At 38.6% G+C, this 14,820-nt stretch overlaps 1 protein-coding gene across 1 annotated transcript in view; it reads right to left on the reverse strand.

Moving 5' to 3' along the window:
* The window catches only part of LOC140232557 (uncharacterized), a 39,590-nt gene extending 25,387 nt beyond the window's left edge, over window positions 1-14,203 (reverse strand). The window contains exons 1-3 of the mRNA XM_072312653.1: window positions 14,080-14,203; window positions 13,213-13,251; window positions 11,521-11,645 (exon numbers count right to left, since the gene is read on the reverse strand). Coding sequence (XP_072168754.1) covers window positions 11,521-11,645; window positions 13,213-13,251; window positions 14,080-14,110 — 195 coding nt within the window. The 5' untranslated portion in view covers window positions 14,111-14,203. The remainder of the gene's footprint in view (window positions 1-11,520; window positions 11,646-13,212; window positions 13,252-14,079) is intronic.
* Between the last annotated feature and the right edge of the window lie 617 nt (window positions 14,204-14,820).

The following is a 14,820-nucleotide window of genomic DNA, read 5'->3' on the forward strand; positions in this document are numbered from 1 at the left end:
CAAATATATACAGTGCTAAAGTATTCATCACATACTGTACATTGTAGGCCTACCTGTACATTTTATTAAAAAAAAAATGCAAATGAAAAAAAACTTTCCCAGAGGTTGAATTTTCTTGAAACTCTGTCGATTTATTGCCCCTTTTTGTAAGGCCAATGCAACCACTTGCTAGAAAAATGTACATTGCTTTCTAGTCATGTGGATGCAGGCGTGAGGCAATAGTAACTTTCATTCATATCCTCCACATGTTTGGGGATTCTGACAACATGGAGAAGCCACATGTCTCACGTGGGCACTATAGCAAAAAACAAAAACAAAACACATACATACACAAAAAACAAACAAACAACACAACAACAACATAACAAATACCCCTTCCCCCTAAAAAAAAAAAAAAAAAAAAAAAAAAAAAATCTAGTAATCTCACAGGATTTTCTTAAAGGCTGTTGTACAACATTGTATCTGTTGTTTTTAATTTGCATTATACAAATGCATATATCTATAAGCCTACACACACATTTTTTTCCCTTTTTTTTGGGGGGGGGGGGGAGGGGGGCAGGCCTCTTGTTAGTGTACCTGGTACAACTGTAGATCTACAAACCCAGTTTATTTCCAGTTTGGTTGCAGCTAGTGCAAACTGTGCCAGGATCATGATTTGGGCAGGTTTTCTCCCCCTTTAAAAATGCTTGGGTGCCACTCTAGACCACTGCCTAGGGCCAGAAGCCGTCATCCCTTAGTGATATTCCTCTCTTCCCCAGCCCAGTCTAAAGTCATCCTCCCGCTGGACTCTTGGGGTTCCCTGAGATGAAAGGTGACCTCAGCTGACCTCCGCAACCCTGAAATTGATCACAGGGCAAGGTTGCCATACCTCATGATAGTCTCAATGAAGACACTTTGGTGCCACACTACCACAACCTTTGAAAGGTCTTTGCTATCACACTTTAATGGCACTGCAGCTTTAGGCCCTATTAACCATATGGGCTTGCTGCTTTTCAAATGCAGTGACAAATGTCCAATGAAGAGGGTTTTTGTGTGATGTTTCATCTGTAGCAAACATATTTTTAACGAGCATTTCCTCATCTGTGGCAAAAATGGGCATTTGATCTTAAAAATTTGACATGTTTTGACAAAATGCTTTGAGTGAAGTCAGGGCATACAATGCATAACCAGTGACTAGATATTCCAACTTGAAGGATTTTAGAGATCATGCAATTGCAAATTGCTGGGATCACACTGAAGACATGGGGATGATTCAAGAACATTCTAGTGTGAATATAGGCACAGAGTAGGAATTTGTGCATGACCAGCAGATAGATCAGAACATATAGCATGATAAAGTATGATACTAAAGCCTCACTTGTGGTGGCAATGGGCAGTGCTCCATGCTACATTTCATCAGGGTCCTGTTGCGTAAAAGTTGAGATCAAACATAAGTCAGGAAATCTCACACAAGTCTCTGAAGTCTCAATTCTAATTGGCTGATACATGACTTATGTCTGATTTCATCTTTTCATGCAACAGGGCCCAGGTTACTAAACTTTTGGCCTCTACAAATGACTAATGGAATGCTAATCACTCGTCAAAGCACAGCATTCAAAACTCAAAATTGAAGGAAACTACATTTGTATTCTACAGGTCCTACCAACTGCTTTGTTGCAACATAATGAATGGTGAATCACAATCACAATCAAAAAAGTTCGCTCGTCTCTACAGAAAAATATTACCCTATTCTAGTTTGAGATGAATTCAAAACAAAGAAAACTATACAGTTAGGATGATCAAGGCCTGTACCATTACTGATCTCCCAATTTTCACTCAAAACTATTCGGCACTATCAACCGGTCAAAGTCTGCCTGCGTAAGACTATCTAGGTGTGCAAAGAGGCGGAACAGAAGAAGGAGAGGAAATACTGGGCCAATTTTGAATATTTCTCTGGCAACCACTCACGAGGAGAGGATAAATCATGAGAAGAAAGTGATTCATGTCCACTTCCAAGGATGGAGACCACTACGGAGAGTCTCCAGAGGGGCCGAGTCGGGCATCAAAAGTGTCCGCCCTGGTATCAGATAGCCCTGTGAAAGCCCATCGGCCGACAAGACAATGATGCCTTTGAAGCCACCACACAAATGAGGGCGGCGTATTGTTTTGGCAGCAAATTATTGTCAATTTGTCCAGGCTAGTTTCTTCGCACGAGCCATATGGAACACATCTCTTGTTTAACCTAAACTATGGAACACATCTCTTGTTTAACCTAAACTATCTATCATAGAAGTGACCATATTTTTGTTTCTCTTGTTTGTGGTCAATCCTATTATGCAGTGCCACTTTTTCACTTAAACAATGAAAAACAAAAAAGATGAAATAAAATGACATCAATACAAAAATATGAAACAAATTTGACTTGCCAGTTCTATGTATATATGTACATGTACTGTACATGTAGGCACAGCTGCTTGTCTTGGCTGAAAGTGTGTAAACACAACGGATAAGTGAGTTTCCAATGAATTAACCTAAATCCCACCTTTTTTTTTTATTACTGAAAAGGGATAAATTCCCTCTCCTCCCTCTTTATGACATAGATTTGTTCAAGCATTTGTAACTTTTGTGATCGAAACCTATTTGTAATGTAGACATACATAATTTTTCATGAGAAATTAATAAAAACTGGGATTTGTATGGGGGATACACATGTACAATGTACACACACACACACACACACACACACAATTATTAGTAGGCATCTCTTTCAAGACAACCACAATTTCCTTCTCTTCATGAATAAAACACATTTTGGATTACTTTCAGGCATCTACAGATGTGGCAACCTCAAGCTCATACTAAACAACCACAACCACTGATACCCCCAACTCCCAAACAAACAAAAAAGAAAAAAAAATATTTTGAAAAACGTGTAAGCATTATCACTCTTTCATTTTCGGCATTTGCCACATCTCCACTGGCAATTTCACTCTTCAATCCATCAGGAAGAAATCCATTTGTAAAAAGCCATTTGTATGCAGGCAACGGCCAGTAATAGGCAAATTATTATCCCCTCGCTCTTTACCTCCCATCAGCCCGAACTTCAAGTCTGGCATCTGCTAAGTATTCTTAGTGAAAGGAGCTGTCAAACACAGCCATGTGCAAATGAAGACCATCACTGGTGCAATAAAATCCAAGCTGCCATTATCTACGGAGCTTGTGGCCTGCCAAATCAGAAATCCTTTTTTTATGACAAAACACACACACACACACACACACACACACACACACCCACCTAAATCATTTCCTTCTTACAAGTTACAGAGAGTTTTCCTACAACTGTACGCTTTGACATATCAAGTTTTTCATATATATGTAACATTTGTGATAAAATAATTAGCAAGTGCATTAATTTGTGAAAACTTGTCCATTAATCAAAGGAATCTCCTAATTGACAAAACTATTCTAATAATGGAATTTTAAATTTTACTTGTTGCCTAAATGGTATATCCCTAATTTAGACACAGAAATGTAATTGCTGCTTACATTGGTAACTCACATTGTGTCAAGATGCATTATTTACAAGGGTCATAAGTGGGTGACAAAAATCAAAATCAAAATCAAGAAGTACAATGTAGTTCTACCTTTCAGGACAAAATGCTGTTCAAATTTGACTCATGCTGTTCTGTTACCATTTACAGTACAAGCCTCACATAAAACTTGGTGCTATTTGAGAAGGCAAAATACAGATTTTATATTTAATACCTCATCTGCTTTTGAAGGATTTGTTATTCTTCTGACTGTGTCATTACAATGTACAGTGTAATACAGCACATGCATCGATGACAAATTGAATTGTGTGGGCAAGATCATTTTCCTCTTTTCAGCTAAAACTTCTCTGCTATGCCAAAATTATGTTTCTGTGAGTAAAATGTATACTGGTACAAGTGAAATTATCCCACTAAGACACTTGAAGAGAAAATAGTGAAAAATTCTGTGCATTCCTCTAGTACGTCCTTCTTCATTGCTGATCACGGCTGAAGGGCTTTCTGGAGACAGTGGCTTCACTTTCCTCTTCGAACGAGAAGAGGCGGGCATTAAGAAGATTGGGGGTGAGTGGCATTTCATAATAGGTATATCAGTGAGACGAAACGTAATGGCCGCTAATGGAGAACATCTGTTGTCTGCTTCAGATACATTTTTGCTCGTCGCGCCGCTTTTCATGTCGCCGACAAAGCATTGCGCTTGATTGCGCCTCCCGCCCATCCAATGTCTCACTGTAATTTTTTGATAGATTACTTCGCAGTGACGCTAATGCCGTGCAGAGGAAAGAAGCTGTGGCAGAGCCTCGTAAACTATATTTAGTTCCCCCGCAATCGGCAGGTCTTGCCCATACATTCGGAGGGTATTGGGGAGATATGATTCATGTGTACTGTGTCAAAGCTATGTGTCTTGATGATGATGAAGAAACTGTGTGAGGAAACTATATTTTCCAATGAAATGTGAAACTAGTGGAATTTTTTTTTCATTAGATACTCAGTTACTGGTTGCCTGATAGGGGGACAAATGATGTTGTTATAAGATGTCACAAAAAACCCCTAAAAATAATAGAAATAATTAATCATTAAAACTTCCGTTCATCCTGGTTTACACAATGCCCATGATGGTTTTAGTGAAAAGCTTGAAATCACACAAGGAGAGTGGCAAAGGTTTCATAAAAATCAGACCAAGAAGAACGTCACAGAATTTTAAAGTTGTCCATATTTTCAGAAATCATTGATATTAAGTGCACGCAATACATCCTCAAATAATATGGCAAGAATTATGACATCACCACCTCACAAGTTCCTCACTTAACTGTACAGATATCTCTAGAACTATATTTTTTAGTATCAGTCAATAAGAATATATCTGTATACATAGTAGTCTACTAATAGTCTACATGTACCAATAATGCCACTAGAAGGTGAGTGAGGTTGCAATTACTGAATCAGTAAGCAAAATCATGCAAGGCTTTATCATTTTAGTGAACAAACAGGTAGTGGGAGAGTCATGAGATGAGGACTTTGTCACCTCTGCTAATCTGCATATTCATACTGTAAAAACATGTGGAATATTTTGCATCAACCATAGTGAAAGGTTTTTGCTTGTCAGCTGTTCTCTGTTGTGTGCTAATGCATAATGCTGTTTTTGAGCAATTGCTACAGTGTATTTGTGTACAATGGATAGTATCTCTTGCAAGTAATGCTGGTGGAAGGCACATTTCCACATTCGCATACTGTGGACATTAAAATATTCAATTGAATTGAATAGAATTGAATTGAAATGAATTGAATTGAATAGAATTCAATTCAATTCAATTCAATTCAATTCAATTCAATTCAATTCGATTCAATTCAATTCAAATGTTTATTTACTTTCTATTGTTTGAAATGTCTAAATTTGATGAAACCTGCACCATCTCATTCGTCTCATTTTGCTCTGTTTCATAGAGCCAACACAAACATGATGTGGAATTAAAACTTAACCTGCCCGGCATTTTCACATCACTCCCAGTGTGCTCTATTCCAAACAGGCTTCCTGGACAACAGAGACACCCCCAAGCATTCTTGGGAGGTGTCATCAATGATTTGGACGATTCTATCTCGGTGCCAGCTGGCATGAGATGTCAAGAGCATTACTTATTCATGCTGGCTGGACTGGGCTCCGGGCTCCTGCGCCATCTCAAACAAGTTAAGACACTCATACATGTACATGTAGTTTGTAGCTGGGACTAAATGTTCACCTACATGTTGTAGCATCAAATGGTGTTAGTTTAATAATGAAACAAAGCACACTCATCGCCATGAAATATTAAATGTACATGTACATGAACATGTACGTGTATGGATGAGTCCACAAATATCATCTCATCAGAAATATGAGGGTAGTACATGTAGTTGCAATTTAAAAAATAATGTTTTATCCAGTGGCTGATATCCTTGAAAACATGAAGCAGTATACAGTGTATACATAACTTGAATTATTATACAACCACTTGAAATAATTTCTGGCTTTCAAAAACAAGGAACCAGGTGGACCAATGGGAGGTTGTATCTTAGTAAATTAACAATACACTTTGTAGTCTTATTGTTACCCTAAGTTCAGTTTAAAAGTTTTAAACATAGAGTGTTGTATCTTCATCACATCTTAAAAAATACATCGTGTGTGTACAAAACTGCAGAATGAAGAAATGAATGTATACGTAACCGACAATCAAGGCATAACAGATCAGGGCTAGCAAAAGTAGATTATGCCAAGAGAAGTATGATGGTACAGTTATTGTAAGTACAGGGAATGTGTTCTGTTGGTGTACATACAGTAAAGGGCCTACAGCAAAAATCATGGATGGGGCTGAGTAGGACAGGGTAAGTCTGGTTTCCCCTCACAATACAATCCACGGACCACTGCATTGTTCTCCCTGTCATTCAGCTGTAAGACCACAAACCCAAAGTCATTGTTGAGAGACTCTTCACAAAAGACTTCCTAAAAGGCAAGGGGGAGAGAGGGGGAGAGAGTGAAAGAGAAAGAAGGGGGGAGGGGGAGAGAAAGACAACAGGGAGGAAGAAAGTACCAGCCTTGGGTCCCAGTCCACCAAGGGCTTTAACACAGAGTATGCATCGTAATGCATTCCTGCACATGAAGAGTGTTGACACACACAGTGCGGAAAATGGAGCGAGTGCTCTAGAGTACACAGGGCAGAGACCGATCCATTATTCTCTTCCCAAACTTTCTCCCCCTCTTCAAGCACCCCTTCAAAAGTGGATTGAGATGACTTGAAATTGAGAACAAGAGGGTCTGGTTGACTGTCAATTTAGCTGATCTCATACTTGTGAACTGGGAATAGGACCAATTCGCCATTTGACTCTACATTTCAGTACACTGGACAGTATGTACTCTGCTTCAACAAGCACCTGCAAACGTATAGGTCTATAGATTCCCTCTCTGACTCCGATCTTCGAGTTGCTACTTATTTAATTTACAAGCACAGGGGACTTGTTCTTTACATCATACAATTGTACATCATATATTCAGTCAAGCAACTAGAAAAAAAAATTGTTGCAACTGATTGACAAATTGCCCTACATCAACATAAATAAACACTGAATTGATCAGTGTTTTAGTAGTAGCCATGATAAAAAATCATGGGCGTACATAATCCAGCAGGATTCGAACCTACGACCTCCTGATCACCGGACAGGCGTCATCTCCACTAGACCACCAAGCTTTCGCCCAACAAGTGTTGGTTCTAATCCTTACAGCATGCAGTGGGTACTGCTTATGTTATTCAAATTAGTGAAATTCTTCCGTCGAGATGTTTTCCTTGCAAATAATTTTTTTATCATGGCTACCACTAAAACACTGATCAATTCAGTGTTTATTTACGTTGATGTATAGTAGGGCAATTTGTCAATCAGTTGCAAGGAAAACATCTCGATAGAAGAATTTCACTAATTTGAATAAAAAAATATTGGTTGTCAGAAAGTCTTTTCCACACATGAATCACAACCAGTTTTTTTTTTTTTTTTTTTTTTTTTTTTTTTGGTTACTTGACTGACTGAATATTACAGCAAGTTTCCACTGCATTTAACAGAAAGTGTTCAAATGATTTTTTCTTTGTGTTTTGGTTGCTCCCAGCAAAGTGCTGCTTAAATGATAAAATGAAAAGCATCACTGAAATATTGAAATACTAATATAAATTGTGGACAATTTTTCCTTACAGATTTAAAAAAACAAACAAACACACATACACAGAAGGTGTCTATAATTGCAATAACATCAATTCCTCCTTTTCCTATTTTGACCAAACACACAGCAGAAGTACACTCCCCTTTCCCCGAATAAGTGTGAGGCTTTTAGTATCTTTATAAAATCTGTTTTTACATGTACTTGAGATGGCAAAAGTGAGCACTGGCATCAAATGATAACTTCTACTTCACTTCACACATCATTGCTGGCATCACTAGAGGACTTTAAGACCATTCAAATTCTTCTCTTACTCACATCCTTTAAGTGCATGGAGTGATCTCAGAGGTGTGCCACGTTTTACAAGCAGAAATTAAAGGTACACTGTGCATTTGAAGGCACACAGGAGGAACAAATTTTCTGCTGTGGTGCACAAACAGAAAACATTCCTCATTCAATGCCCTGAGACTTGTAATTTTATTTTCATCCAGAGATGGATATTCAACTGGAAAGAAAAAGGGAAAAAATACTATGAAATTATCAGATGAATTTCTTGTGGGGTTCATAACAACAGGCACGCAGTGTTGCACAAAGAAAAACAATAACTTATCTTCAGCAGACATACAAAAATTGTAACTATGTACTTACACGAATAAAACATAACACAGAAACAGTTTTTATATGGCATTTTCCAATAGTGTGTCAAGTTCCTAGTAGTAAACTTAAATTACACTCACAAAAAATGTTCTCAAATTACATGTTTTTGCCATTGCCATCTAAGTATCAAAATCACAACCAGCACACTCACAACTGCAGCAATACTTATCCTATGAATCTTTAAACCAATTAGTGGATGTTGGGTCCTCTTACATCCTAGAAAGCTGCATTTCCCCTTTAAGTTTCTACTCACAGTCAAATGGACTGAATAGACTTCATGATGCATTGTACCTGACCCATCCAGAATTAACAATTGAGGAACGTGCGAGGTGGAGTAAGATGAGAATGTAGAGGATCTATCACACCACTCCCTTTTCATCCTCTTTTCCCTTCCTTTTGATCTCCGTCTCTCTGTTTAACTGTATAAAGAGTGCAGGCTCTCGTTTTCTCTGCATTGAAATAGAATTGAAGTGAGCTCGTGGAAGAAATTATGCAAGCTTGAGTGAATGCATTTATTACTGCTGAACTTTAATCTTCTGAATAGACACGATTATAAAGCCTGAGGAAAATATTGTTTGGTAGAAATGTCCACAGATGAAAACAGAATTGTCTGCTTAAAGACTATTGTCTGTTACCAATGGTTACCATGCAACATTTTATCTCAAAGAACTTTAACCTTCAGCATGCACTTTACCCTGAGCAAAACATCAATAAAATGGTAAATGTAACTTTCTGCAGAGAAAAGGGCAGATACCCACAGGTTTCTCAAAATTAGGAATCCTTTCACCAATAAATTTCATTTGTTGTTGGTGTGTGTATTTTGGGTAGGGAAGAGACAGAGAAGTTTCAATCAAAGCTCCCAATTTTTCTCTCGGTAGAGCCTTGGTTCTTCTAATCCCTGAATCAGGGTACTTGCCATGATGTCTCTATCCCACCAATCTGTGACCTACCGCATAGAGCTCCCCCTGTAAGTGTTTTCTCCCCTCCACAGCGGTGCTAATGCCTTCATGCACCGCCCAAGTCGATGCAAGACTCAAGAGCAAGATGCAGCTTTCCTCAGCCGCCCTCTTTGGAGCAAGATCATGACCAGAAGCATGGCGCCCCGGAGAGCTGGGGGGAAACCTTGCCCCAACAATGGCTGATCCAAGATCAGGTGTCACAGTATGGGGGCTGGCACAAGAGCAGAGGTGACACCTTCATTCTTTTTTCCCCTTTTCCTTTCCTTTTTTTTTTTCAGCCAGGAATTCCTCCTCCCTTCTAACTCCACAAGAGAAACCAACACCACACATGAAAGTATGATTCAGCACATACTGTTTGTGGTAGCTTTCTGCATTGGGCAGACCTGCAGATCACTGCTTCTGTCACCACGCATGCATGTACTGTACACTACAGTGTTGTTTTCATTATTTCTGCCTAAAATGTCTGGAGCGATGACATGGAGAGATAATGACTATAAAAGAGATAGAGAAACTGTCACTGCATATCAGATAAAGATGATATGGGTGACCATCATAACACATTTCGTGGGTAGGCCTATCAAAAAATATGTTCATTTAACATGCTGAATCATTTAACAAAATACAAATGATAATAAACTGATAGACCCTTACTATTACATGTAAATCAATTAAACTTTCAACTTCATAATCCTATTAAATCAATTGAACTTTCAACTTTATAATCACCTTTTCCATCAAAATGAAGACATTAAAAATGAACACACCACAGTATTTGTCTCTCTTATTCATTTTCACATCAAATGAATTAAAATAACCTCTATTAGTACAAAAAATGTATCCCATCTGGACATTTGCTAATAGTCGGCAGGTAACGAAAATAGAATACATTCCTCTTTTATGGCAACCCAGCCAGTAATATCACACTTCCTAAAAATGCCCTTTGACTTTTAATTTCCTTAGGGGTACAGTACTTAAAATTGAGAAAATACTTACTCCTTTCCACTGCACATTACATGTATAATATGATGAAGAAATTGAAGTCTATTGATTTGCTCTGTTTATACAATACTTTTTATCCATCACTCCTCCATCTTCACCCTTTTACATAAAAACTGAAAAAACGGTACATGTATTGTGTGATTTTTTTTCTTATTACTTTCAACACAAATCAGGTGTAAATGCACCATGTACAATGGGTATCACTGCCAAATAATCTCATTTTCCTGTAACCCCACAATTGCAACACATCTTCTTTAAGTTGTAGTTTCATGGAAAGACACCTTGGATTATTTGAAAATATGCCACCAATTACAGCAGGCTACTTTTTATTATCTCTTTACATACACTTTTTAGACACTACAGAATCTTCCTTCTCTAGTGATTCTGATTTGTATATTGGTTCAGCTATAAAGAGTAAAGACTTCAAGTTTAGTCCTGTAAGCCTTATTTGAATAACAAATAATGCTGATACAGAACAGCACAAGCACTTAGATTCAACACTTAGTCACCTACACTTCTGCTACATGTCAGTTAACATCTCTTTCAGGGAGATATTTCAAAGACTAGTACAGTGTAACAGCTTTGTCTATTCTCTTGAATACTGAGCTTTCCAGCTACATTCATAATTCAGTTGAACACCACTTTGGAATGACAAGGTTCAGTCTCCTTCACATCATTAATGATAACTGACTTGTTACCCTTTCTGCTGCATACAGGTAGTTAAATAGTAATCCATTAAATTTCCTGCAACAAATACTTTGATAAAGATTTACACACAGGGCACAACAAATCCAGCCAGCAAAGACAACAGACCTATGAACATGAGATGATTTGATAATTTCAGCAACACGAGTGCTGATTATCCTCTTCACACCTATGACAATGGCTTCAAACTTTGGACTGATCACCCTTTGAAATCTGCTGCATGGAGAGAGAGAACTCTGCATTGGTTTACAGTATTAAACATGCAGCATTACTTTGCAACATGTATTACTTTGCAACATTACTTTGCACAAGCAATAGCAAAACGCAAATAGAGCTTAAAATTCAAACAAAAATCCCATTGTGAGGAACCACAAAAGTTGAAAGGATGGTACAACAAGGGAAAGTGATAGAGTTAGTCAGTGGATGGCTGACCAAAATTCTAGAAACATACAGTATGAAGTATAGTACTATGACTGTCAGCATCACAGCAACTCACCTGTGGGCCATGGCCATTTTTGCAGGAGGCGGGGGCTGGATCACTTGATCCCTCTGCCATCCATAGATTCTCCTCCGAGTCACGGAACCTCGTGTTGATGCAGCCACGCAAGATGTAGGAGTCACCTGCAGTATGGTATGGAGAAAATGGAGTTGGAGCAAGCAATAAGATTGACTGAAACAAATTCTGAAGAATACACTGCGATGAGGATTAATATACTGGATAGGCACAATAATGATGATAATTAATAATGAAGTGCATTTCTACAGCACAGCTGGTATACACTTGTATACACTCTACTGTGCTTCAAAAGGAAACTTCCATCTGCTTTTGCGCTGAATTTCAGTCATACACACCTTACAAAGTATGAAATAATGAAATATTTAAAACAAAATCCACACTTACAGAGACTCCAACTCTCCTGTTTTCGACGGGAGATCTCCTGCCGAAAAACCATTTTTGTAAAATCTCCCGTTCTCCCGCTTGAGATTTAATTTCTCCCGCCCTGGCTCTTTGTCTCCCATTGGAAATGATTTCTCATTTATTTCTATCGTATGTTGAAAAAATAAGCCTTAGATAGCACCAGAGAGCATCTAGAACCCTGGGAATTTCGCGCTTCGCACACATCAACTTAGAGTCTCCCGTTTGCTAGGGGTTTCAGGCAGGAGAATCTCCAGATCAGAAGGTGCTTTGGGTTGGAGTCTCTGCACTTATATGATTATCAGATAAAGAAAACAGCACTTACACTATTGGATATTACATACTCTACACATTACAATTCGGTGTGATATCTGTGAGTGTGAATGATATGACATGGTGGGGCATTCTGTCATGGTTCCATAAAATTTGCATGTCCTTGCATGTATACAGATATTACAGTATTTAATGTAGCCTACATTGTACAATGTACAGCAAATAATATAGGGCAGAGGACATTGCAAGAAAAAAGTTTCCAATCTGACCTTGTGGTTTATAGTGTATGCAGGGCTCGACACTAACGGTGGCCCGGTGGCCCGGGGCCACCAAAAATGAAAGTCGGGCCACCAAATTTTTAAAAAGGGCAAATTTGGTGGCCCGCATCGGGCCACCAAAATTTTTTGAAAAGTATGTCAATAAATTTGTAACTTTTTGCGCCAGAAATTAGCAGTTAAATTTGTTTAAAGGATGGCTAAAAAGGACTTAATGAGTGCCTGAGAGTGAGTGTTGCAAGTTTGTTGAAGTTTATTCATGAGTAGATCTGTCAAGCTTCTAATTCTTACTATCATAAAACTTAAATATTTGACTCATTTAAAAAAAGGACTTTTAATGTTTTTCATTGTTTTTTTCGGGCCACGAAATTTTTCTCTCGGGCCACCAAAAATTTGAAATTTAGGATTTTGGTGGCCCCATCGGGCCACCAAACAAAAAAGTTAGTGTCGAGCCATGGTGTATGGATCATAGTGTATGGATTTTAGTGTATGGGTGACTGTCTTGTGATGGGGGTTAGAATGAAATCTTACTTGAAGGGGGAGGGGGCTTATAATTTTGAGTGATGGTGCAATGGAATGTTTGCCACAAAATACAGTGTAAATTGCTGAAAAGCCTACAGATCCAGAAGGCAAATGTCTCATCAAAAAGGTAATTAATTTGCAATTGATTGTGACAAAATAAACTTTTAACCAAGATACAGTGTAAAATAAAATGCCTTCCTACCTTCTGGATTTTCTCTGCGTTTGTAACTCCAAGACCAACCTATTTGCATGTGGGGAAGAATGCAAATGAAAATATAAAGTCTCTTAAATATGAACACTCATATATTCATCACATATTCATATTCTTCATATACCACAAAATGCAGCACATGCTGTACATAGTACTGTCAATTACACAATGACATGTTGTCACTCACATCAAAACTCTATGGTCAGATCTGCAAGCTTTACTCTGCATAAAACAATGGCAATTTGTGCAATACCAACAGCACAGCATCCATTTAACCTGTCTTTTATAACTTGCTGTTTGCCAAAAAGTATACAAGGCAACCTCTCATATACTCTATAATGTATATTATGTATTACAGTAGGTATTGCCCCACGGTATAATGTAACTGCTAAGTCTTTATTTACTTTACTTTTTTTAATACAGTGCTACAGTACGAGTGCATCGGCCGATCAAGAACCAAATGATACACAATTGTTGGCAGGGCAATCCTGGGCGAGGCATATTTTGGGCGATACATAAATAACGAAAAAGGGAAATAAAAGGGTGACTTTGTTGAACACGGATTTAACCATATATCCCTCGATTCTTGTGAAACGACATTGCTTCCCATTACGTTATTTTCGCCTCACTAGTGGCGACTTGCGGGCGGGCCAACGATAAAGATTACACGCTGGAGCTCTGGCGACTGGACACAGGCCGAGCTGGTAGTGGTAGGTCCACCTACTCGCACGCGAGTCGAGAAACTACCACTACCAGTGACTACCAGTGACCGTTTACTAGTATATCTCACAGCAAAATATACTTCCGAAGATACTACCTCTCGCCTCGTCAACATTATAACATGAAAAGTTTACTTACTTGATCCTGGTTTACTTTGCGATTTGCCCATCCTTTAATACATAGGCTAGGGTTTGTGTTAGTCCATACAAATCATTCCAAACGTCTCTCCTCGGAAACTCCTCGGCTCCCAGCAACGATGCTTTGCGACCAGTGCCTCACACAACTGTGTGTTTCTGTTGTAGGAAAACGACGCCACAAGTTCTACGGTTTCCTCCAGCTGTACATGCGAGCAAACTCTGCCGCTGAGAGGCACCTGTGCTAGATGTGTAGTTCTCGATCGTGATTTGATGGTGCGGCAAGGGATGTGGTGCAAACGCAGCCGCTGCTCACGCCGATTGTTGGCGCTGATCAACTTTGTGTTACTCTGCTCCGGTTGCGGTGCGCTCTTATTCTTACCAGGGAGGTGTTCTTACACACCCCAGTTAGTAATAAGCGGGCGCCCTACTATTATCTGAGATGAGCAATGTTGTGGAACTTTTTTTCTTTTTTTTTTTTCGGGGGGGGGGGGGGAACACATTTTGATGGAAAAGTAGTAATTTCGTTATCGCTAAGTATTATCGTTGTATCTTGATGCATCAAGATGACATAAGTATTCCAAAAAGAAAAATAAATGATAAAAATGGTAAGATTACATGAGCAAAATAATGTATTGCCCTAAGATCGGGCATATCACAGAAAAAAAATCTAAAGTAAGTCTGTTTACTATGGGATATCAGTCTTTTACCATTATTATATCTATCGCGGAGGATGCGGTCCATT

This window comes from Diadema setosum, chromosome 9 (assembly GCF_964275005.1).
Source record: "Diadema setosum chromosome 9, eeDiaSeto1, whole genome shotgun sequence".
Taxonomy (NCBI): domain Eukaryota; kingdom Metazoa; phylum Echinodermata; class Echinoidea; order Diadematoida; family Diadematidae; genus Diadema; species Diadema setosum.